Genomic DNA, 24,146 nt, shown 5'->3' on the forward strand with positions numbered 1-24,146 from the left:
ACAGAAATATTCATTTTTTTCTGACATTGTGCAGACCAAATGATTATTGATTAAAGGAGAAATGCTCCACATTTATCAATAACTGCATCTCCAAAATACTGTTTAACTGCAAGCATCATGGTTTTTTTTTATGTCAAAAGAATGTTTATTCATATTTGTATCCTCTCAAACAATGCTTATTCAGAAGCCTTAAATTGCACCTGCATATGGCACAATATGTGCAGACTCAAGTGTTTTGAAGTGCCTGTGAAATTAGATTTAGCTATTAAGGAATCCAGAGCTCTGATTATTTGCACCTTGCAGCTCTCTTATCATGCTGTGGGACTTAAAACTTCTCATACACCCCCTGCTCTCTCTGACCCACATGTTTAACATCCCGAAAATATAAAGCTGCACAGGCTGCCTCTTCCAAATCCAGCAAAAAGCGAATCCAAACCCCTTCTCCTGATTCTCCATACCATATGTCTTTGCATATGATGAGTAGCAAGTTCTCTTCCTGAGCTGAAACTCCAGCTCAGTGGGTGGCTGTAAGAACACGTTTTCGTATACAGTCCAGAATTTGGTTGTAGTGATAGAGATTAATATTATGCATGTATGTCTCTTAATAGTTTTTGTGGGTGGTTTGGCAAATACCTCATCAGAAACTGAAATTGCCTACATTTAAAGATAGATGAGAAACGTTAAGGAGGATGAGGTAATTATGGGGGGGAAATGACTAGTATGAGCCCTGTTTTTTAAGCAACTTTCTTTTTATGCATAATCTGTAATTTGTAGAAAAATCTTCACTGATGGAAGATGGTTTCAGACTTCATGCATTTTGCATAAACCGGGAGAAACATCACTGGAGTTGGACTGTGCAATCAGGCTGCATTTGTTGTTAGTTGTTTTTTGTTGGGATTTTTTGGACTGTATTATAGTATCTATTTTTCCAGGATTGTAATTTCTTCTCCTCTGTTTGTCTTGTGTTATCTCTCTGAGCTTGCCGCAGCAGGCTCTTTTTATTTAGACAGGTTAATGCACTTGACTGTGGCCTCTATCTTGGTAATGCAGCTCAGGCCTCATTGGGCTCACAGATCTTATCAGTTCTCATTGCAGGCTCCTGTTGTCATTCAAGTCCTCTGTTTTTTAGCTGACCAACATCCTGCAACTTTTCCCGGAGGCGCTTTGTAGTTGCAATTTGGTGCGCTGCAGACCCAGACTTTGTGACAGAAAGTGCTTTCTTGTTATATAGTGTACACTAGAAATCCTCCCCCAACCCGTCTTTTTATGTGTGTTTAAATGATGCTGCCATTGCGTGGGCTTTTACAGATTGTTTTGGCTGTCAGGGTTATTGTCTGCCAGCTTATGTGGAAATATATTGGCTGAGAATGACGAAAGTAAAGATGAATAACCTGTTTCCATTTTCTATTCTTACGCTCCTGCCCACACAACTTTTACTCCCGCTGTTTTTAAGATGGAGGGCTTTGTGTACAGCTTTGCAAAGAATATCCACAAACTGCAGTTTGGAAAGTTTTTGGGTTGGATTTGAAACGAGTGTTACAAAGAAATACTGAGTTATTCATTTTGGCTGACGTTTGCAAGCCATTTGACTTCTGCTATGACATAAAATCTTACTAAAACATATGCACAGCCACATAGCATATTGGTCTGAATACAGACCTGATATTAAAGAATTTCCAATTATCTGACATCTGTTGAACTCATTTTGAAGATAGGAAACATTTCTACACTCATCTTGTTTCCCTGAGATACATAAGCCTAAGGAAACTCCTCTGTAGTTGACAGATTCTTGATAATCAGACGTGAAAACATGCCTAGCAAAGGAGTATCATAAAATTATCCCCACTTTTTAAACTTAATTTCCAGGAGAAAGAAAGAAAATCATATACAGGCCAGTTTAGTTGCTTACGCCATCATTCTAGAGAACAACCGTGTAGTGATAATGTCCTAAATGTTTTTTCCAGGCATTAACCAGCACTGATGCATTATTGTTGTTAAGAGGTTTGAATTATTTAGCTAACAGTTAATAAGGGCTTGCCACCAGTGCTTGTATTTTGCTGTAGATTTAGCCCTCGTTACCCTTAAAACGTTTTCCCATGTGTTGTCTTAACTTCAAGTAAAAATACTATTACTATATATCTAATTATAGTAGATATACTATATATCTACTGTATTTTAATACTGGCTGTAATGATGGCACTCGAAGAGCCAAATGTTTTTTGAGGGGGTATTCACTGTGAAAAGTTTCACAGTCAGTCTATAGGACTCTATAAAACTCTTGGCTGTACTATAAATGTTTGCTGATGTTTCGTTCTCTTCTTAGTTTTATGCCTGTCTATAGGCAGCCTAGTGTACTCAGCTTTTCACTGTCAACGCTGCTACTCAGTTGCATAATAAGCCATACTACATAGGCACAGCTTTGCCAGCCATTGTAATGGGGCCCTTGAGTCAGGTCCTTGTTAGCTGATGCACAATAAGCTCCAGCCTAATGAGGTGTAAACCAGAGATCTGGGAAACTGAGAGGGGGCCAAATGAGTATGGCCGTCAGCCTTGGTGTGCAGTGGAGAGCTCAATGCTAATGCTATTAGCTCGGAGGTCAGTCCATTTTGCCTTTTGCCTGTTCAGTTTATCAGCACTTCATAACGTGCGGGGTGGTAGGGCGGGGTGTTGAGACAGCAGTTCACATTTAAGTGCAGAATCTTTCGGCGAACGAAGAGAGTGAGAAATGGGTTCACAATGAGTGCACGGTTTGATTGCAGCTGCCATGGAGTGATCACAGACCTTCGGCTCTTAACAGACTCCTTCTGTGTTAAGGTTTCTCCACCAGAGAGCGTCGGAGCCTCCATCTGGCCGGCTTTCTCGTCACTTGTGCGTTCATTAACAGTCCATTTGTTGCTTCTGCCCCGAGGAGCCTCCCTCCGCTGCTCACTTGTTCAGCTCGTGCTAATGTTGCTGATGTGAATTTAATGTACATATGGTGCACTTCATTCAGCCCTATTAAGCCTCAGCACTTTTCATGCTTTTACTTTAAATAATATTAGTTTTTATTATCGAGTTGAAAAGAAAAATGCTTGTCTACCTGCTGACGTTTAATATTTTGTTAGAGTTAAATGTGTTGGAGTTTTAGGAAACATTATTTCTGTGTAAAATTCATGATTGTAGTCATTCACCATTCTGCAAGTTACCGTCAGACACTATTAGCATTCATAGAAAGCCATTTCACCATATGTGAACCCTTATGAATACATCACAATGCATATATAATGCATTAACTTATCGTAATTCAGACGAAGTGCTATCATTTCTTGATAGCCCTTTTCTGATGGTCATGTGTTCTGGTGTGTTTGGTTGCACATCTGTGCACAAACACATATATTAACCTTTGGCATGTTTCTCTTCTAGCCAACGCTGGGGCCTGTTTTCCTAAGCAAGGTAACTTACTGGTTGAAAGGTTCTCTGCTCTTTATCGCACCATCATTCATTCATGATTCAAGTCACACAATTATTTGTGTGTGTGTGTGTGTGTGTGTGTGTGTGTGTGTGTGTGTGTGTGTGTGTGTGTGTGTGTGTGTGTGTGTGTGTGTGTGTGTATGTGTGTAATCGCACTGTCTTCTTCCAACTGTCTCCTTTTCTGTCCTTTTCTTTCCTTCCACCTTGGGCTGTGTTGTCTGTCAGTTAGAGAGCTGACAAAAGGCCAAGGGCTGTCAGTTTGAAGCACCTCCTTAAAAATGGACAGCCGGATCAGTACCTTTCAGCAGAGACAGTAAGAATATGTAGAGAAAATGTCTCACGGGGTTATGGGATGGAGGGCATGCTCACACAGATCGACAGGAGTTGGTGAGGAAGGACAAGAACAGTGAGAGAAATGAAAATGCTGTTCTCTTCATGTTCCCATGTGACTTTCAATCACCTCAATTTTCAGTAGTTTGTTTTTCACTGTTTCTCCAAGAAAACAATGAAAGCCACTTAAGATGACAAGCAGGCATATCACAATGGAATATCCAGCAAAACAAATTCAGTTTGAGCTTCTTCCTTTGATGTACCGCAGAAGCATTTTACTTTTCTAATTTTCCTCCCTCAGCATTTGAAATCAATAATTCTGCAAGGAACTGCTCTGTCCTGGTGGCAAATAGTCTAACATCCCATCCCATTTCTCTCTCTCTTTCTCTCTTGCTCTCTCTTGTACCTTATATTTCCACTCTCCTTCTCTGCTTCATTTGTTTCCACCTATGTGTGCCTGCTGTGTGTATGTACGTCTCCACCTTAAAATCTTTCTGCATGCTTGTGTGGGTGATGATTCACCTCTCTCCTGCATACTTCCCACCCTTCTTTCCTCCCTTTCTCCCTTTCCTTTGTCCTCCCTTTCCTCGTCTCTTAGATCCCGAGCGTGTTGGCGGTCACATGATCTCAAGAGATGACCTGGAATATCCACGGGAATACCGGACGCTGGGGAACAATGCTCGGCGCTTCTCCAATGTTGGTCTGGTGCATACGTCTGAGCACCGGCACACAGTCAGTGCGGCGCAGAGCCTGGAGGCCCTGACCAACCTGCACAAAGCTGACATGGAACGCAAGAGGGACGCCTTCATGGATCACCTGAAGAGCAAGTACCAACAACAGCAGCAGCAGCAGCAGCAGCAGCTTCAGCATCCACACCACAGCCCTCACCACAACCCACCGTCGCCCTCACCCTCCCACGCCAGCATGAGGGGTACATCAGAGCGATCTGCAAGAGAACAAGTAATTAATATTAATTTATTAGTTAATGTACTTGCGACTGTTTCTATTTTTCACTTTGTTGCCATTTCCAGAGATACTTCCAAAAGACAACTCAAGCTTGAAATGACTAATTTATTACAGCAGCAGAGCTAGAATTTGGTATCTTAGCCCAGAGAACATCTCTTCCCCCACAAATATCACACGCGCAGAAATTTGGGAGTGATAGGGGAGCCAACAGGTGGGTGCAGGGCTCCAGCAGCACTGATTTGTTATAGGGAGAGAAAAGTATAAATACACCATCAAATGGGGACAGTGTTATTGATATACGACAGCAGGACGTGAGTCATGTTACGTTTGTATGACGTAGCGCAGCTCAAGTTGCTTGCCTTGAACCAGCTTGCAGGGTTTTACTCCATTTATGGTGCTTTTTTGGCAGGTGCTGCTTTTAATTCAGGACATACTACTGTTTTCTCAGTGGGTGACATCACCAAAAAACAAAACAAAAAAAAAACCATGCTGTCTGTACACACAGAATGCCCCATTACTTAGGTGGAGTTAAATGGATTATTAAATGGTAAAAAAAACAAGCATCTTGCTGGTGATATCAACAGTGAAACGAGCACGCAGTTTGACACCGACCTAGATAGAAAAGACGTGAAAGAGGTGCGTCAGGTAGTTTTGTAGGTGTAACAGGTGTCATTATAAAATGCTTTGTTTTGTTTTACTTCTTGAAGAAGTAGCAAAACTTTACATAGAGTTAAAGATGAGAGATGTCCTCTCAAATTAGCACAAAATGTTGAAACCCTGATTAAAAAAATACAAAGATCAAAGAACCGAGCCGGAGGTGCTGCAACAGGATGCTACTCAGCATGGTGCCGCCTTCAGAAGAGGGGTTCAGACCAGAGCAGGGGTTCTGCTAAGGTGCGGACACATCGAAATAATCTTTCTCCTCTGCTCTCCTCGCTTTTTGTTTTCCCCTTTCTAAATGTGCTTCATGCTTTGACCAGTTTCATGGCTCTCTGTCTCACACACACTACGCAGAAACATGCTCTCTGTGTTCCAGTGCAGCTGCTGTGTTAAAACCGGGTAGATTTAGTGTAATGATGTGACAAGAAAAGCACATCAGGGGCGAAGGGAAAGAATCAAAGAGAGTGACGGAGTGAGCGAGCGAGCGGGAGGGTGGTTGAACGGCAGGTGGAGTCCGTAGTTGCCTTGGTAACCTCTCCCATGTATGGTAGGTGGGGATATCGCATTGCAAAGGTCAGGTTGTGTAGAGAGGGATGAATTGTGCAATGAATCCAGAAGAGACAGGGGAATAATAAGCTCAAGGTAGGTGTTTTTCTCAAATTAAGTGTCAGCCTGTGGAGTGGACAGATCCATAGGTGACAGGGCATGTTCACTCAGGCAAGGAAGCAGCAGAGCCCAGGATTTCTTGTCATCTTGTGGTTTTTGCAGAGCATGGACAGCAAGGAAGGAGGGAGGGTGGGAGGAGGAGCTGGAGAGGAGCGCAGCAGCCTGTGAAGCAGCCCACTGCTCAATTAGCCAGCACCAGCAGGACCCAGCCACCCATCTGCGAAGGAGTTAATCGGCTGGTGTTGTAATGAATTAAATAAAGAGTTTCCGCCGCATGTGCAACTGTAGAGCGAGACAGCGAGAGAGGGAGATTGAGTGAAAGAGAGGGAGGTGGGTAAGAGAAGCTCAGGGAGGGAGAGACAGGCGAAAGCACGATGAGGATTCACTGTACCTGACGAACAGCCTGGGATGACTGGAGTGGTGGACAGGCACAGGTGCACTGCAGGTGAGATGAGACTGGAAACTGGAGGCTGCCGCAGAGAGTTTGTGTGTTTGTGTGTTTCTGGGAGGGCATGTGCTCGCTGGGATTAGAGTGCATACCTGTTGTGCTTGTTGTGGTTGTATAGACGGCGTGCATATGCTCACAAAGCAAGCTACACGGGGGCTGATGTATAAGCTGTTCACAGCGTCCTTTGTGTCTCTGTTTGAGCAGTAATTTGCTGATTAATGTGTGCGTTTTTAAGAGAGAGAGACTGAGAAGCTGCTGTGATGTTTAGACACAACACCGGACTGGAGGAGGATCGAGGGAGAAAGAGTAAGAAGGGTTGATTTGAGGGGGGCGGGGGTGCAGAGAGGATGACGACATGAGAAAGAGACAGAGGTGGAGGAGGGGTGGAGCGAGTGCAGCCTGTTTTACATGCAGGTCAGGTAATGCAGCGCTCCACTCTGCGAGACTAAGTCCTTCTGTTAGATTTCTGTGGTTAACCCCAGTAAGTGCACAAACACAAGCTTATGCGTAAATATATAGATGTCTTAACTTTGCAGTGAAAAATGCATTTAACCCTCCAGCCCTAAGTTCAAACATCTATCAGTAATTTTGTCTAAGTGGGGCTTGCAGCCTATTTAATTCAAGTGGAAGTTAAAAAATGACAATGTGTAGATTTGAGCTAAGTAGCAGAGCTACAGTCAAGAGTTACTCTGTCATCTGTTCATCTGGGATTAGAGTGATAACGACTGGCACTATAGGCTAAGGTGTTGAATATGATTTCTTCCCAGAAGATGTTCTTTAATGGCAGTGATTATTGCCTGCATGGAGAACTGCTAAAGAGAAATAATCTACATTGAAATAAGCCCTCTCCAGTTTGCTCTCTCTCACATTCACATTCGAATATTTGCAAATCAAAGTCCAAGTGAAGTGTATCTGCAGCTGTCAGAGCAGAGCAACGGTTAAAGAACAATAAAAATGTGTTTACTTTAGTGTGAGTTAGCCTCATTAAAGCAACAAACAGAGAAACACTGGGAAGAGACAGACACACAAGACCACAAATCACTTCTGCACCATTAAAGCCAAGCCTCTGAGTCATTCAGCTTTGTGGGAAAATAAAATCATTAAGGTTGTCAGAACAAATGAACAGCAATTGTTTATGATGCACCGGTGCTGCCCCTGAGCTCCTGTCAGTTCGACAAATTGTCAAGGACAAAACTCAGTGGCTACAGTTAATAAATGATGGACTCATGATCAGGTATTGAAGGTCAGTTTAAGTCCAGTCCTGAAGGATTGTGTATTGGCATATCCCCAAAAGCGACCCACTTTATCACTGACCTTCAATCTCTAACTGAGAGTCTGCTTTTTGACCAGATGATTTACAAATCCAGTGTGTTCCTGTGAACAACGAGAACTTTTTAAAATCATCCACAAAGAGTTTTCTCTTTATTATCACCAATGTTGGTTAATTTAATCCTGTGGACTTTGAAGATGAGTGGTTTTCTATGGACAGCAACAATATAAGGCATTAGAGTTTGGCAGGGGACATCACACCAAAGAGTCATTTTCTCTAGCAACTGCTTTGACATGTTGGTAGAAATTTATATACCACGGGGAAAAAGAAGCGTGGGTAGAGATTAAGCGCCATATAAATTTGCGTCCCACTTGTCTCAGAGCCAGTGAGCCTAAGCACAGTCATACACATTTAAAATTATACTTAGAACAACTCCACTCTACACTAGCAAAACATTACTTGGAGAATAAAATAACAAAATGGCACACAATGCTTTGAGTGAGATTTAAAGGTTTCAGTCTTTCATTTTTTAGGTGGTTAGTTTGTTACTGTTGTTCGGCCCATATCACAGGATTATTAAACCATTTTTGTATTGTATACTGTGTAAGCTCCAAGCAGGTTTTGTTTATATAGTGGAGATGCAGTATAAAAAAAGAAGAGACAAGCACAGATGAACTCAAAGACAGCAGCCACTTCACGAAACCTGAATAATTTTAGAGCAGCCTTCTAAAGCTGTTGTCTATCATATATAACAAAACACAGATTTGTAATGAATGGCGCAGATATTCTGAGCTATGGATATTTTTCCCTTTTTGGGATGTTCTGGTAGGTTGGTGCAGTCGATCCCAAGACTAATGCTGAGTCCAAACTACATGCTGATTTAAAGATAAGATAAGATAACTCTTTATTGTCATTGTACAGTCATACATAGTACAATAGTATGATGAACTTGGAAAACTGTCGCACGTTGGCACTATATGCAACACAACACAACACATCACAGTAACTTAACTTAGTAATAAAATGAAGAATAAGTCTTTGTGTATTGCACACTGTTATTATTGCACATTGATTGATTGATTGAATCTTTATTTTGAACATGTTGAAAAAGTATAAAAAAAAAATAGAATTAAAAGAGACAAATGAACAAAGCAAACAAAAGGAAAACGAGCAACCACAACTCCAAATAACGTCCATGTTCAAAAAGGAGCAGGAAGAAGCATAAGCTTATTTAATCCCACCCCTTTTCCACTATCTAGTATCAATAGACTACAGAAATACCTCCTTGTAATTACATTATATGTTATGTGTAATTTTTTTTTTTTTTTTTTTTTTTTTTTTTTTAATATATACACATATATGTTTCTATCTATCCATACCTACGTATATACACACATACGCACATATACACATTTTCAATAACCCCATTAACACCTGAAGGATACACAACCTACAATTTTATATATATATATATATATATATATACATACATACACACATACATACACACACATACACATATATATATATATATACACATATATACATACATATACATACATACATATACACATACATATATACCCATACCAACAAACCCGTGCATGCGCACACACATGAAAATATTAGACAAGAACACCCTATCAAATCTCTACCTTTTCCCTGTACCCTGTAAAAACCATATCCTTAAACCGCTTTTTAAACTGCGCCATGCTTGGACATTGCTTCATATCTTTACTTAGTCTGTTCCACAGCTTCACTCCACACACAGAGATGCAAAAACTTTTTAATGTTGTACGGATACGAGGATGTTTTAAATTTAATTCCCCCCTCAAATTGTATCCCCGTTCCCTTTTAGAAAACATTTTTAGAATATTGTCAGGAAGCAGGTTATTTATTGCTTTATATATAATTTGTGCTGTGAGAAAATGAACCAGATCTGTGAATTTTAGAATTTTTGATTTTAAGAATAGTGGATTTGTATGATCTCTGTAACCAGTTTTATGGATTATCCTTATGGCCCTTTTTTGTAATATAAAGATTGATGATAGCGAACATTTGTAAGTATTGCCCCAAACCTCTGCACAGTAATTCAAATACGGTGCAATCAGGGAACAATAGAGAATGTGGAGTGATTTGTGGTCCAGAATGTGTTTTACTTTACTCAAGATTGAGACACTTCTTGAAATTTTGTTATGTATATGATTTATATGAGACTTCCAGTTTAATTTATCATCTATAATCACACCAAGAAACTTATGTTCAAGTACTCTTTCAATTTCCACACCATCTACATGAATCTGCACTTGTGCATTTCTAAGGGAATTCCCAAATAAGATAATTTTAGTTTTACTTAGATTTAGCGATAGTTTGTTCCTGTTAAACCATTTTTTAATTTTGCACATTTCTGAAGTAATTGTATCCAGCAGCTCCTTTAGATTCTCCCCAGAACAAAAAATATTTGTGTCATCTGCAAATAATACTAATTTTAATATATCAGATGCCTTACAAATATCATTTATATAAATAATAAATAATTTTGGACCCAGTACAGAGCCTTGTGGAACACCACAAGCAATGTCCAAGCATGATGAGGAATGGACACCCAGCTTCACAAATTGTTTCCGGTCACTTAAATAATTTTTCACCCATTGCAGTACAACCCCCCTAATCCCATACCGTTCCAGTTTATTAATTAATATGTCATGATTGATTGTGTCGAATGCTTTCTTGAGATCCAGAAATACTCCAGCTGCATACTGTTTCTGATCTATAGCATTCGTAATCTCCTCAATTGATTCGATTAATGCCAGAGATGTTGATCTTTTTGATCTGAATCCATATTGACTGTCAGAGAGTAATTTATATTTATCTAAGAATTTGTCTAATCGTTTATTAAACAGGTTTTCTAGGATTTTGGAGAATTGTGGTAGTAAAGAAACAGGCCTGTAATTTGTGAAGTGGCGTCTATCCCCGGTTTTATACAGCGGCACAACTTTAGCTATTTTCATTTTGTTTGGCACTTTTCCCGTCTGAAATGATAAGTTGCAAATATATGTTAGAGGTCCTACAATTCCTTCAATGACCTTCTTGACGATTTTCATGTCAATATCATTACAATCAGTGGATGTTTTATATTTACACATGTGTACAATGTCAATTATTTCTTTTTCCTCCACTGATGTGAGGAACATTGAGTTAGGGTTCCTATCAATCAGGTTTTCACTACATTCTACTGATGGCAGTGACTCAGGAATTTGTTCTGCCAGTTTTGGTCCAATATTTACAAAATAATGATTAAAGCTGTTGACCTTATCAGCAGTGTTTTCCATAATATTGCCATTATCGATAAAGTATTGTGGATAACTTTGTTGTCCAGAATTATTTTTAATGATACCGTTTAAAACATCCCATATTCCTTTCATATTATGTTTATTGTTGTTCAATATTTTACTATAATACTCCTTTCTACATACACGTATAATATTGGTCAACTTATTTTTGTATTTTTTATATTTATTTTCAGCTTCTTTTGTTCTTTGTTTTAGGTATTCCCTATAGAGTGTATTTTTCTTTTTACATGCATTTTGTAAACCCTTAGTGAGCCATGGTCTATCTGAATATTTGTGCTTTCTGTTGTATTTTATTGTTGGACAGTTTTTATCGTACAACTCCATGAATATTCTTAAAAATATGCCATATGCAATATCAATATCAGCTTCTTTGTACACCTTGTCCCAGTCCTGATTTAATAGATCGTTCTTAAATGCAGTCATAGTTTCTTCTGTCCTTACACGTCTGTATCTCAGTTGTTCTTCATGCTGATTTTTCTTATAATTAGTGTCATAAACTGCAAAAACTGGTAGGTGATCACTGATGTCATTAATTAATATTCCGCTCACAATGTTGTTTTCCATATTGTTAGTGAAAATATTGTCAAGTAAGGTGGCACAATGTGGTGTAATTCTGCTAGGCCTGGTTATTTTAGGATGTAAACTCAAACTGTACATAGTGTTTAGGAATTCGTAGGTCATTTTATGCTTTTTTGGATTCAACAGGTCAATATTAAAATCACCACAGATAAACATAACTTTTTGATTTAATTATTGTTGCACGTTGTTTTTTTATAAATATTATTATTGTTATTGTTGTTCCCCCCCCAAAAAAAGTCCAGGGAGGTAGTCAATCAGGTCAGCTGTTTGCACTGATTAGGGCCATTGCCCTGTTGTAAAAGCTGTCCTTGAGTCTATTGAGTCTATCGGGACCTCAGCAGCCTGAACCTCCTGCCAGACGTCAGGAAAAGCAAGATTTAAAATATGTTGCAAAAGTCTCAAAATACTTCCAAAACATATTAAATGGACTTTTATTATTCAAGAGAAGTGTACAATCAGTGCAGCGTAGATATCAGGGAAACATGGAAATGTATTTTGATATTTAGCTCCCCCCTCTCCAGCCTGTTTGTGTGTATATACAGTATCTTCTGTCTAAAAAAAATCAATTAAATTTTGCTATTCTGGCAACTTTTTATTTTTAGGTAACCATATAGACATGATTTCCGTGAGTGCTGTAGATGTGGCTGCTTCCAGCTGCTCCTTTATTCACAAGGGACCCACTCGGCACGTTTGATTTGGCAGATTTTTTTTTACGCTGGATGCACTTCCTGACACACCCTCAAAAGGATTTGTCTCCTCCTGGGATGGGATCTTTTGCTTGTTAGATGGCGTGAACCGCTACACCATCGAGCCATCATGTGTGCTATTGATGCAAAAAGTCAAAGTACTGGGAAAAATAATAATAATTCATCATTAGAATAATAAAATTTTAGTAGAATAGCTCTAGAAGCAAAAAGCATTTATTGTCTTTTTAGTGCATTTGTGATTTTTATTTTTTTTTAATTCTTTTTGTTGGTGTGGCGTTCAAGATTCACACTTTAATTCAAAACTGATAATATAAAATAATTATCTGTTCATTTATGTAAAGTAGCTACAAAACATTTAAAGTTTTCCTCTCCTGTTTTCATCAGAGCCATAAAACACCTTGTATACTGACTGAAAAGAGCTGCAAAGGGGGTTTCAGCACACAGTAGTTTACTGCTGCTACCTTCTTGCCCAGGAAACTTTACTGCTTTGTATTAATTTAATTATAGCACTTCATTCTGTGTCAAGGCCAAGCAAACAGTTGCATCTCGATACGAAAAGAGAAGACGGAAGGAAATGGAGTGACAGAAACACCTGAGCTGAAAAAGAGTGAGGGAACACTAAGTGAAAGCTTGGGTTGCAATAAGTTAGTAATCACTGGCCCTGATTCTCGTGTTTACAGAAATAATCTGGCTTTTGTTGAGACTGTATTAGAATGGGAGGCGGGTAATGAAAAACCACCAACTATCATAAATCAAAACTTGTCGCTTAAAAAAAAAAGAAAAAGAAAAAAATTCATCTGCCAGGAGACTAATGTGGGTTCTGGAGAACAGGGACTGAATGGACTGAAAATTGCCTGCAGATAAGAATAAGAACAAGAATAACAGTTTGGATTAGAATTAAAATTCATGGACTTTTGCAATCTTTTTTTTTTTTAATTTCCATGTCAGTTTAAGGTATTTTGGAGCCATCAGTGGATTGGCCTGGATTTGACTGTGGGGTAATTATGGCTTTATAGAAAGCCAGAGACCTCTGCCAAAATGCGAGCGCCTTTTAGTATGTGGCAGAGCAGCAGGAAGGGCAAATGGACAGATGAGAAATACAGCATGCACTGGCGAAAATAAGCAGGTGAGATTTCGAGGTTCTGATGAAAAGAGCGCAGCTGGTGGATTGGGAATGGATGAGACAGGAGACGGCAAGCGGGAGGCAGAGTGCTCGGTTGCCTGTGGTGGTGAAGTCTGGGAGAGAGGCCAGCGTTGCCGCTACAGAGTGGGTTGCTTGCTTGATTCGATTTCACTCTTTTCATTTCCTCACCTTCACCAGTTACAGCCAACAACGCAATCTTGTTTTAGGTACGCTGGAACCCAGTGCTTGCAAAACACAGAGACCACTTGCATTAACACCAATCATTTAATACTTCAGAGAGCCCTATTAGATGAGGCTGTCAGTAATATTAATGAGTTCAAATGACGCTTTCTGGAGGAAAATGCAAAACTTTTTGTGGCCTGCAGCGTGACTCTGTCTTGTAACTAGTTTACTTTGCTCTGCGCAATATTCTGTTTATATTTAACTTAAGCTATAAGCAGAGACATAAATATCTAACTATTCTCTCTGTCTCCCTTCCTGAAACTTCACAGCAACAGCCCAACTACTGGAGCTTTAAGGTCAGTGCTGCTAGTTCAAGTGTCCCTGTGTGTTTGTCATTTTTCCTGTCCGTTGTGTGTGTTAGTGTGTCCATTTGAATGTGTCTATGTGTGCTTTGTGCTGTGGCATCACTTTCAACCCTCAGGCATCACTAGCCTATCTCCATGCTACTTTGGCTTCAGTATCCAACTCGCTTGACATCTCTTGGCTCTCTGTGCACTGTGTGTGTGCATGTGTGTGAGACTTTTGTCTCTTTATGGGTGTGTGTGTGTGTGTGTGTGTGTGTGTGTGTGGTGGCAGAGGTGTCAGGGGGTGGCAACAGCTTAAACTTCTCCCGCTCCATTTAATCTGCAGAAGATGAATCTCTCTGGATTTATGATACCTCAGTCAGCTGGCATTAATGGATAGCAGCCATGTGACACTGCTGACATATTACTGAGTGAGACATTAAGAATGCATTTCAGATGTGCTACTCAAGCATTACTGAAATAATGCTTTGGCATTAGCACAGAAGCTTGAGTCATGGCTAAAGATGCTAAATGTATTTTATCCACAGGTTTATAAAGGAAAAACATGGGTTATATACACTGGAGAACAGGCAGTGATATTGACTGTATAAATCACTTACGCTGAATTGCTGGCTTGCATGCAAGGTTGTGTGTATCACTTTCTGACTTTATAGATCATAGTGGTAGGCAGGGAGTTGTACTATCTAAATAGAAGAGGTTAAAGAAGGTATTGATATGTGTGAGGGAAGAGCCCAGGGCTTGTCTGAGTTGTACTCTGACCTCAGTCTGTGCTCTCAGCATCATTTGGACCAGGTGGAAATGTCACTAAATATCAATGGCTAAATGCCCTGACCCTTGGGGAAGGGTAAGCAATTTATCCCCTATTCCCACAACTAATTTATTCTGAATAACATGAATTTAGAGTTCTGTCTGTCACATAAATGTGCCACACAAGTAAACGATTTTGAACTCTGCAGGACATACAGGTGGGCTGCCAAAGCTCGGGGGTGTTTGAGGAAGAAAAATAGCATTTGAAACAATCAATTGAACCAATTATGACTTTTGAGAAATGAAATAACAAGACTGAAAGATTTTCTGCAGAAATACTGAGAATGCTATTCATCTGCCTCCAACCCTTTGTCCTCCTTCACTATATCCATGAATCTTCCTCTTTTCCTGCTTGGAAGCTCCACATTCAACATCCTTTATCCATTTGTTACCCAACATATCCACTATCTCTCCTCTGCACATGTGCAAATCATGTCAACCTGAGCTAGCCCTCTGATATACTCATTTCTAATCTTATCCATCCTGCTCATTCCCAATGAAAATGTTAAAATGATGTCAAAATAATAATAATTGAAACTAATAATTATATTTGCATTTGAAAATGTGGGTTCTTGATTAGCAATGAAGGCCATGACATGCTCATCGGTATTCCCCAAAGTCAAGTTGACCTTTAGGGATGTTTAGTTTTTTTCCAACCGTTAATGAGAAACTGAAAGCTGCGTTATACAAACTGTGAAGTGTTTAGAAGAAAAGCTTTAGAAAAAAACTAAAATTAATCAACTCTTCTTTAGTCAAAGTAGTTCATGATTAACATTTTCTTTATCAGTGATTTACTAGAGATTGTTTTCATTTCTTTGCATTTATTAGTGCAAGTTGCTTTTTTGTTATTCACGTATTGTTGTTTTGCAGCTTTGCACTAAATTAGGTTGTTTTAATAACACAGTAGTGAGAAAGAGAGAATTTATTGATTTGTTCCAGAGATGCAGCAGCATTAATATAGTGTCAAATGAAATAAGCAAAATACTCCAAGTGATCATAAATCTAAAGATATCATATATTTAGATTTTAACACAGAGGCTGTTGTTGACATCTTTTACTGTATGTCGGCGCCTCATCTTGTTCAATTTTCTCCATTTTGCACTAGAGCTTCTGAAAGCCATGTCCTGCTCCCTCATGCTATCATCTCTAATCTAAGGCTAATTCTCCCTGAATTACCCTCCCTGCTCAAATTAAACCCCCAAATGGAAGTAGTATAAGGACTGCATACACTCATGGTTTCATCTTTGGCATAAATATGTTTTCCAGGGATCTTATTGGATTGTAGCATGCTAAATATAGACACATTTTTAAGTCTAATTAACAAGTTGTGGGTGATGCATGACTGAACATATCCCTGAAATGAAACTGTCAAAGTTTCAAAACTGCTGTTTCTCTCGGCCAGAAACCCACCTAACACTCTCAGTTATAATATGGTGTCTTGAGGAACACTGCGTTATTATCACTATCTTTTATAAGCAAACCTATTGCAACAACTTACAATTTATAGCAATTTTACAAAGCATTTTGTTCCATGCATTGATGATTCCTGGTATTCTAAAGAGAAAGGACTCTGAGAGTATTGGGGGACTGTGTGAAAAGATGAAAAGCTATAATAACGGAAAAAAGCAAGTAGAGCCAAATGGATGTGAGAGATGGATCGATTTAGGGGGCTGTTTTCTCTCCATTTTCTAAAAGTGAGAGCTGTGAACTTTTTTTTGTGTGGGAAAAGAGCCAGGTTGTAGGTGGAGGAAAAACATTAAAAATGCTCAAGATGTAGACAGAAACAACACGAGAGATGTACCTGGATGTGGCTTTGGCCTCAGAGACTGAGGGGGAAGCAGATATGTTCACACAAAGCAGTCGAGTAAGAATTAAAGGAGGACACATGAGTGACAGGGGATAAAAGGTGGGAAATGAGGACATATCACTGGAGGCTAAGACACACAGAAGCATCCAGGGAAGATAAAGATATTATTAGGAGGGGCGAACAAAATAAGCTGGTGGGGGGAAAAAAGTATGAGATGTGGACAAGGTGTGAGGTTTGCAATTTAAAGATTTTACACCTCGGGAACCAAAGGCTTCACTCACATCAAGCTGTGTTTGGCATTTTTATATATAGTAATTTTCAAATCCAACAGAATTTAATGTCACTTAAGAGGAGAATTACTGCTCTTGCAGAAAAGATTAGAAAGAGGCTGGCAGCAACCATCATGTAATAAGCCAGCCTCTGGTTTTAGACTGTTACAGCAGTGTTCAGCCATTTTCTTGTCTTGTTGGATGCTCAGCTGTATCGTAGCCAATGCCGACACCTCGCACATGAACTCCTCTTAACTTAAGCTTGTGCATCACACGGTTCATATTTATTCACATTCTACATGTTATGTTATGAGCAAGAGGAAAATAGGAATATATAAGGACACAGAGAGTTCAAGTTCAAAATATACTCCAGAATTTTTAAAACAAGCTCACTTCACTTTTATGGCCAGATCACTGAACCTTCAGGCAGTTAGTTAATCAGGCATCAACCACCTCAAACTGAGCACAATATCAGAAAACAAGTTCAGGGTTTAAATTAAATGTAATCTTCACAGAGAGATAACTTTGCAGATGCATTCAATTTTTGATCGCCCCAGAAGTATAATTACAATATGCCTGATTAAAACATTCTGTGGCTGAAGTGAAGTTCACCATTTTTATTGAAGAAGAGATAAAAAATCTGACAACTAGTTTGCAGTCTAAATAAGACGACCCTGAAGTACAAGATGGAGTTTGATGAGAAATGCTCCCCCAAACATAGAAAGCCATATACCAAGGCTACAAGGCTTTTGACCTTAAAGCAGAGTAGACCATTGTGTGTGTGTGTCTGTGTGTATGCACGCATGCTAGTGTCTACAAGCAAGAAACAAGAAAAGACATGGTGGGAGGTTGCAATGAGTTTAATGCAGTTTGTAGCCTTAGGTTGCCTTGTCCCACTTTCCACTCTATTCACATGTAAGATCATCCTGTTCTCCTCTTGTTCCTCTCTTCTGCAATGCCCTTATAGCAGTGTGGAGATTGCAACAGTAATTGAGTGCTGTTGGAAAAAGTCTAAAAGAAAAGGTTGAGGTGTAGGGAAGGGGGTGGACGGTGGGAGGGTGTGGAGGAAAAATGAGGAGGTAAAACCAGTTTTCCTCAAAGGCTGTGAACACCGTGATGTAACGCTGGCATTTCTAGCAGCACCAGATGCATGACCAGATGGTGCATTCACATATATTATTTACAATGCAAAATTACCGCAGTGAGACATTTTCAGTTTACATATCACATAAACCACCAATATGGAAGTCAATGTTTGGGGACTGTTGTAATAAGACGATCTGAGTAAAACCACATGTAACAACAGCGGCAGTAATCTTATACCCAGTCATACATGGGGATTTCATTGTCTTGTTTTTGCAGCATGTTGAAAGGAGTTGCGGAGAGAATACAGGGTGAATAAGGAGGTAAATTTGGGTTTAAAAAGATGACAGGAAAGCTAGTTCAGACATACAGGATCATACTCTCCCATTTCCATTTCCTAGAAAGCTCAGTGGGTTATTTCGCTTTAAAATTATATTCTAACAAGGACAGCTAGAATGAGTCAAGCTGTAGTTCAGAGTTGCTCATATTCCCATTCATAGAAAAAGCTGCATTTCTTTGCCAAATCAGCTCCTGGGTGTTACTTTTACTGAGTAATATTTCATTTAGACGGCTGGTTCAGCACCTGTTCTGTGTTGGCTAAACACCTGAATTTGTTAAGCACAGAGTCCAAAAACTGCTTTTTATCATCCTCCTTCTTTATTGGCATTTAGAACGTCAAGTGTAGTCTACAAATAGTCTAGCAAAAATTAACATTAAAAAATGTAATAGTTAGGAAATATGCTAGAGTTAGTTGAGAAGATTGCTATCCGTCTCATGTATGTAAAGTATATATGAAAACATCACTATCAGTAGCACACCTCACTACGCTGGTTCATTCTAAAAAGTAACAAAAATCTACAAATCAGTACCTTTTAGCTCAGTAAGTAACCTTTTTACTGTTTAGCCTGTAAAGTGTAAAAATTACAACTGGTTATTTTGCCTATTTTGACGTAAGGTCATGTATAAATAACTCCAGCCTACATAGTAGTCTGGCAAGTGCACGAAGCCCAAGAATTATACTGCTGTTACCTCAGAGCTGGGATGACTGTTCACCAGTGTTGCCAGTCTGCTAATCATAGCTTCTTAGTTAAGCAGAAGACTCACATCAAACAGCTTGTATAACACCGAAAGCACGTTTCAACATTTCAATCACAACTTTTGCTTCCTAAAACAGTGGAAACGTAAATAAAATCTCCAGGGTTTATTTTGATCCCCCAACCCTCCTCACCCCTTAATGTCCCTATGTAGGATGGTCTGGCCAGAATGAGGCAAGCTACAGTGTGGGCTCCTCCTCCTCCTCTGTGATGCTGTTGGCTGTGTTCCTCGGTGTGGTCACAGCTTAGATAAATGACCCTATTAGAAAACATGGTGTGGGTTATCTGTCAGCATCGCAGTTTCTCAGTGCGCTCAGACACTGTCTGCCGCTACCATCACTGGTTTGGTTCACTGTGTATGATTGCGTGATTGAATTATGTATGATGGCGGCAAAAGGAATGTAAGGTTACATTGTAAAAAATGGTCGTTGGGATTTTTAGTCTTGCTGCAGGTTTGTAACTCGTCTTGTAAACATACACGTGAATGCATGCAGCAGCTAATTAAAAGACCAAATTACCAATGACTGCAGTACCTAACATGATATAAGGTCCCATATATTGCTGTTTGGTTATTCCATTTCCTACTGGAATAATTACTCGATTCCCAGAAGTTTAATAAGTAAAAAAGATTTATCTCATTGAGTTGCATGAGTACTGCAACGTTTATTATCATTTGCATCTACATATTAAGGATATCTACTAAAGCTAAAGCTAGGCTGGTGTTCACTTGGAAGTGTTGGACAAATTGAACTATGATCGTCGGTGCAAAATTCTGTAGCAATCGATCTAAAAGCTGAGTATGCACCGAGGTGGTCGATCGACTATCTGACAGGGTGACATTGCCATCCATTGAACTGTGCCACCTGCAAGGCTAAAAAAAATTAATCTTGTGCTACATTCATTTTGCCCACTGTGACAGTATATTGTCACATGCTGCCTTTTGGTAAAAACAAAACCCACCCTTTTGAAATTCTCTGTCTGGGATATTGAGATGGATTTCTTCCCTGCTATTTTTTCATTTTACTGATTAAGTAGTTAATTGATTATTTTGAAAAAAAAATCCATATTGAAAGTATTCTCTGTTTGCATCTTTCATTTCTTGTTCAGCATGCTTTCCTGGCTTATTACCCAATTAACAAAACCATAAATGGATGTACAGTGGTTGTGTATTCTGTGCAGTGCTGTGTGTTTATGAATGAATTCAAACAATCCACTGCTGAGACTTAATGAGCGCAGATATGGCCCTCCATATTGCTTCTGTCAGTATCCCATTAATTAAATACCACATTAATGGAAGGAGCAGTAGATCCATGCTGCTGCTTGACTTAGGCAGCGAAAGGAAGACAGGGAAATTCTTAGAAAGGACTGTTCTAAGCGAGCAGAACGACTGTTGTGCTCGTGGTTCAAGGAGGATGAGACAGGAATGGCTCCTGTGCTGTGGCCAAAGATGCATTTGCTTTTGCCGTCCAAACAATGAGCAGACAGCATTCTGGGAGCTCATTACAGCAGCCTCTGAGCTGGAGGAGACTCTGCAGTGGTGGGGGATCAGAGAGACAGTTCAGTGAGCTCAGCCCCAGCTGCGCTAACAGTCTTTCAGTGAGAGACGCCTGGGCATAGACCAGCAGGATAAACCCACAGTGACAGCCTGGGATTTGCATGAGCTTCTCCTCCCATCCCACAAGCATTCATTTAAAGTTCGTAGCTGCAAACGGACAAGTTTGTATGAGAGCGTGTGGGAGGTGTGCAAAGTCTCACTAACTTTTTCTGAGTTTCTGCTTAATACGTCTCCTTACAAGTGATTCATAAAGGCTGATGTCCTGGCATTCTGTGCCAACTGAGTACAGCTATATAATGTTTTGTTGCTGCACCATTCAACTAATGTCAGAGACTGTGACGCCAGTAATTCTTTGTAAATGGCTGCTAGCTTAACCATTGTCAGGGCTTCAATAATCTTGTTAGGTGTTTCATTGTGTGGTGTCTCACTGTGTGCCTGCTTTCTGTTTTCGAGTTGTTCTTACACCACTAGCCCCGTCCAATCCATTCTTTCCACTTCAGTTTCACTTCACAGTGAATTAATCTGTCCCTTTTCTCTCTGTAGAGCCGCAGTCCACGCCACTCCCAGTCTACCCAGTCTGGTCTTGCCGACCAGGCTGCCAAGCTCTCTTTTGCCTCCGCTGAATCCTTGGAGACTATGTCAGAAGCCGACATCCCCATTGGGTTTAACCGGATGAACCGATTTCGCCAGAGTCTGCCGCTGTCCCGCTCAGCCAGCCAGAATAAGCTACGATCTCCAGGTTAAAATCACTGCATACCAGCTGGACTCAAGGCAGCTTTCTCTTTACCTCATGTAGCTGGTGAAGGGAACCACTGTGCTTACAAGGAATTGAAGGAATTGTGTTTTATTCACACCGAATTTACAGTCTTTAGTCTAATTGACCTGCTATAAAAATGTACAGAACACTCAAACCTGATAAAGTATGACTTTGTTTTTCAGTGTCGATGCAGTACGCTCCCTGTGAGCTCAAAAATGTCTTGTAGTTTTTAGAATGCAACAAAAAAACATAGATAATTTTTTCTTAGGATAGGTATTTTAGTGACATTTCATTTAACTGTAACAGAGTTCATACTGTACTGGATTAAGTATATCCTTGTGTGCAAGCAGAACATTCGAGGACAGTTTTATATTAAAAGGGCCTTGGGAGTGTAGAGAGGATTAATGTGAAGGTGGTGCAGATTCATGAAGAGCAAGGTGTGGAGTTACCTTGCGCAGGTAAAAGAAGTGGGTGTAAAATTAAAGAGCTATACCTGATTAGGGCATTCCTGAATAAGAAGTTCAAGCAAAAGTGGCACACCAGGCTTGCCTGTCTCCCCTGTCTCTACACTAACTACTGTCTTTGTTTTCTTCTCTTCCCAACTTGTCTGCAGTATTAACTGACACTTAATTTTGCCTGACTTTTAACTCTTGGTCTTTCTTTGCTTTGTTTGTTCTTTTTTGTTTGTCCCATGGTGTATGACTTTTTGTTTGTCCCATGGTGTATGAAGATGAATTTTCAGGTTAGTCAGGCGTCAAACACATCTTTATTTATATGATCGTTGCAGAATCTGCTGAAAGCTTTTTATGAAGTTGGGATGTTTTGGAGTTTAATTATTCATAGGTGGGGCAACTAATACTCAAAAAGAAAACCTTGCAAAAAATTCAGCCTGTGCATGCATCTTTGTGCATTATCTGTGAATTCTCAACTAGCTCTCACAATCCTAATCTAACATTAAGAAAATAAGAGTGGGTTTGGTACTCATTTAGCCATTAATCATGTTGACATCTGATGAGAAAAGTTATCTAGATTTCGTATCTCAAGAGTCAGAACATTTGTATCATTTCAGCTGCAGCCAACAAAATGTCTCTGCTAGTTCTCTCCATCCACTAAAGCCAGCATCTTCTGACTCAGCCACCTTCTCCTTCATCGCTTTCTATTAGGCGTGCTGTTTCTGCAATATGGAGATGAGACGCGTCGGGTGCACATCACCCATGAGCTCACCAGCCTGGATACGCTGCATGCTCTCATCGTGCACATGTTCCCTCAGAAGTTGACAGCAGGTATGCTGAAGTCACCCAACACAGCCATCCTGATCAAGGACGAGGCCCGTAATGTCTTCTACGAGCTGGAGGATGTCAGAGACATTCAGGATCGCAGCATCATCAAGATTTACCGCAAAGAACCCATCTATGCTTCTTATCCCGCTGCCGCACACCTGGCCAACGGGGACTTGAGGGTAAGCAGAATGGAGCTGGGAGGTGAAAAGGCCAGCCTGTTTTCTGCTATTTCACAGAACAAAATTCTTGTCTGATCTCTGGCAAGTTTGACAACTGAACTGTCAATGAAAACTATAATTGGGTGCCTTTTTGGTAAGGTAATAGTGCCTTGTTTTATTATTTTTATTATTTTAGTGGTTACTTTGACTATTACAGGCTATTACAGTATATTCAGTTTAGTAATTTAACAGGTATTCCTCCTGGAAATGTATTTTCTTATCTTCAAGTAGGCCATCTGTTGCTGTGCAGACACCAGAGAACAATGTTCCTGTGTGAAATGAGCATATTTTAACATTCAAAGCTATTTCTGCTTCAGTAAAGATCAAGGGAGCCTGAGGGAGATCTTTTTTTAGTTTTTTTTTTATACAAAACTCTGCTTACAATCTGCATTATTCACAAAATACTAAGAATACAACTCTTGTTAACCATGCAAACAGAGAATGAAAAATGATTTCAGTGCATGTACTGTGCTTGTTTACGTAAACATTTTATACAAGAAGTTGACATGGAAAAAGAGGGGAAGGGGTGGCCAACGAGTATGTGTACACCACAAAAACATCAACAAGTATCCACATAGGCCTAAAGACCAGCTGGTGACCACCTGGCAACCAGTTGGCAACAGTTGATTAGGAAAAATAAGTATTCCTTAGTGGTTGCCAGTGGTTGTTCACAGTCACTGTGAAATCTATTGCTAAAGCCCCAATCTTGCAGGCTGGAGGTAGTTTTTACTGCACTTTTTAAAGTTTCAGTACCTCTCAGTGGTTAGTTAGTGTTTGCGATTCTTGGTACATCCAGTTTCTTCCACTGAAAATCAGAAACCACTTGTCAACTGGTCAGGGAATACAGGGTTTGGCTTAGTTTTAATGCCATGGTTTTTCAGTGTATATAAATAAATTTATCCCTGGTTACAAAGGCTAAACATCACAGATTACTCTGTCTTTGTCTAATATATTCTCTGCAATAAACTGTTTGCTATGATGCTGAGAATGAATGAAAACAGGAATGACTTAAGTTAGAAAAGTAGATATGCGACTAGGAAAAGCAGACTATTTGACAGTTAAAAGGTTCAGAAATTAGAAAAATCACAACAGGAGTAAATTAGCAGCAGGGGAACACAGCCAGAGGTGAAGTTAAAGATAGCACTGGGGCATGTTTAACAATAATATACTAGACAA

At 39.7% G+C, this 24,146-nt stretch overlaps 1 protein-coding gene across 1 annotated transcript in view; it reads left to right on the forward strand.

Moving 5' to 3' along the window:
- Positions 1–2,537: 2,537 nt before the first annotated feature.
- srcin1a (SRC kinase signaling inhibitor 1a) overlaps positions 2,538–24,146 on the forward strand; it is a 51,871-nt gene continuing 30,262 nt past the window's right edge. Inside the window, exons 1-6 of the mRNA XM_085405361.1 lie at positions 2,538–2,553; positions 3,403–3,432; positions 4,379–4,740; positions 14,065–14,091; positions 21,259–21,454; positions 22,636–22,931. Of these exons, the coding sequence (XP_085261487.1) occupies positions 2,538–2,553; positions 3,403–3,432; positions 4,379–4,740; positions 14,065–14,091; positions 21,259–21,454; positions 22,636–22,931 (927 nt within the window). The remainder of the gene's footprint in view (positions 2,554–3,402; positions 3,433–4,378; positions 4,741–14,064; positions 14,092–21,258; positions 21,455–22,635; positions 22,932–24,146) is intronic.

The sequence above is a fragment of the Rhamphochromis longiceps genome, linkage group LG4, assembly GCF_057381845.1.
Source record: "Rhamphochromis longiceps isolate RC_006_pf linkage group LG4, R_longiceps_female_GT1.1, whole genome shotgun sequence".
NCBI lineage: Eukaryota > Metazoa > Chordata > Actinopteri > Cichliformes > Cichlidae > Rhamphochromis > Rhamphochromis longiceps.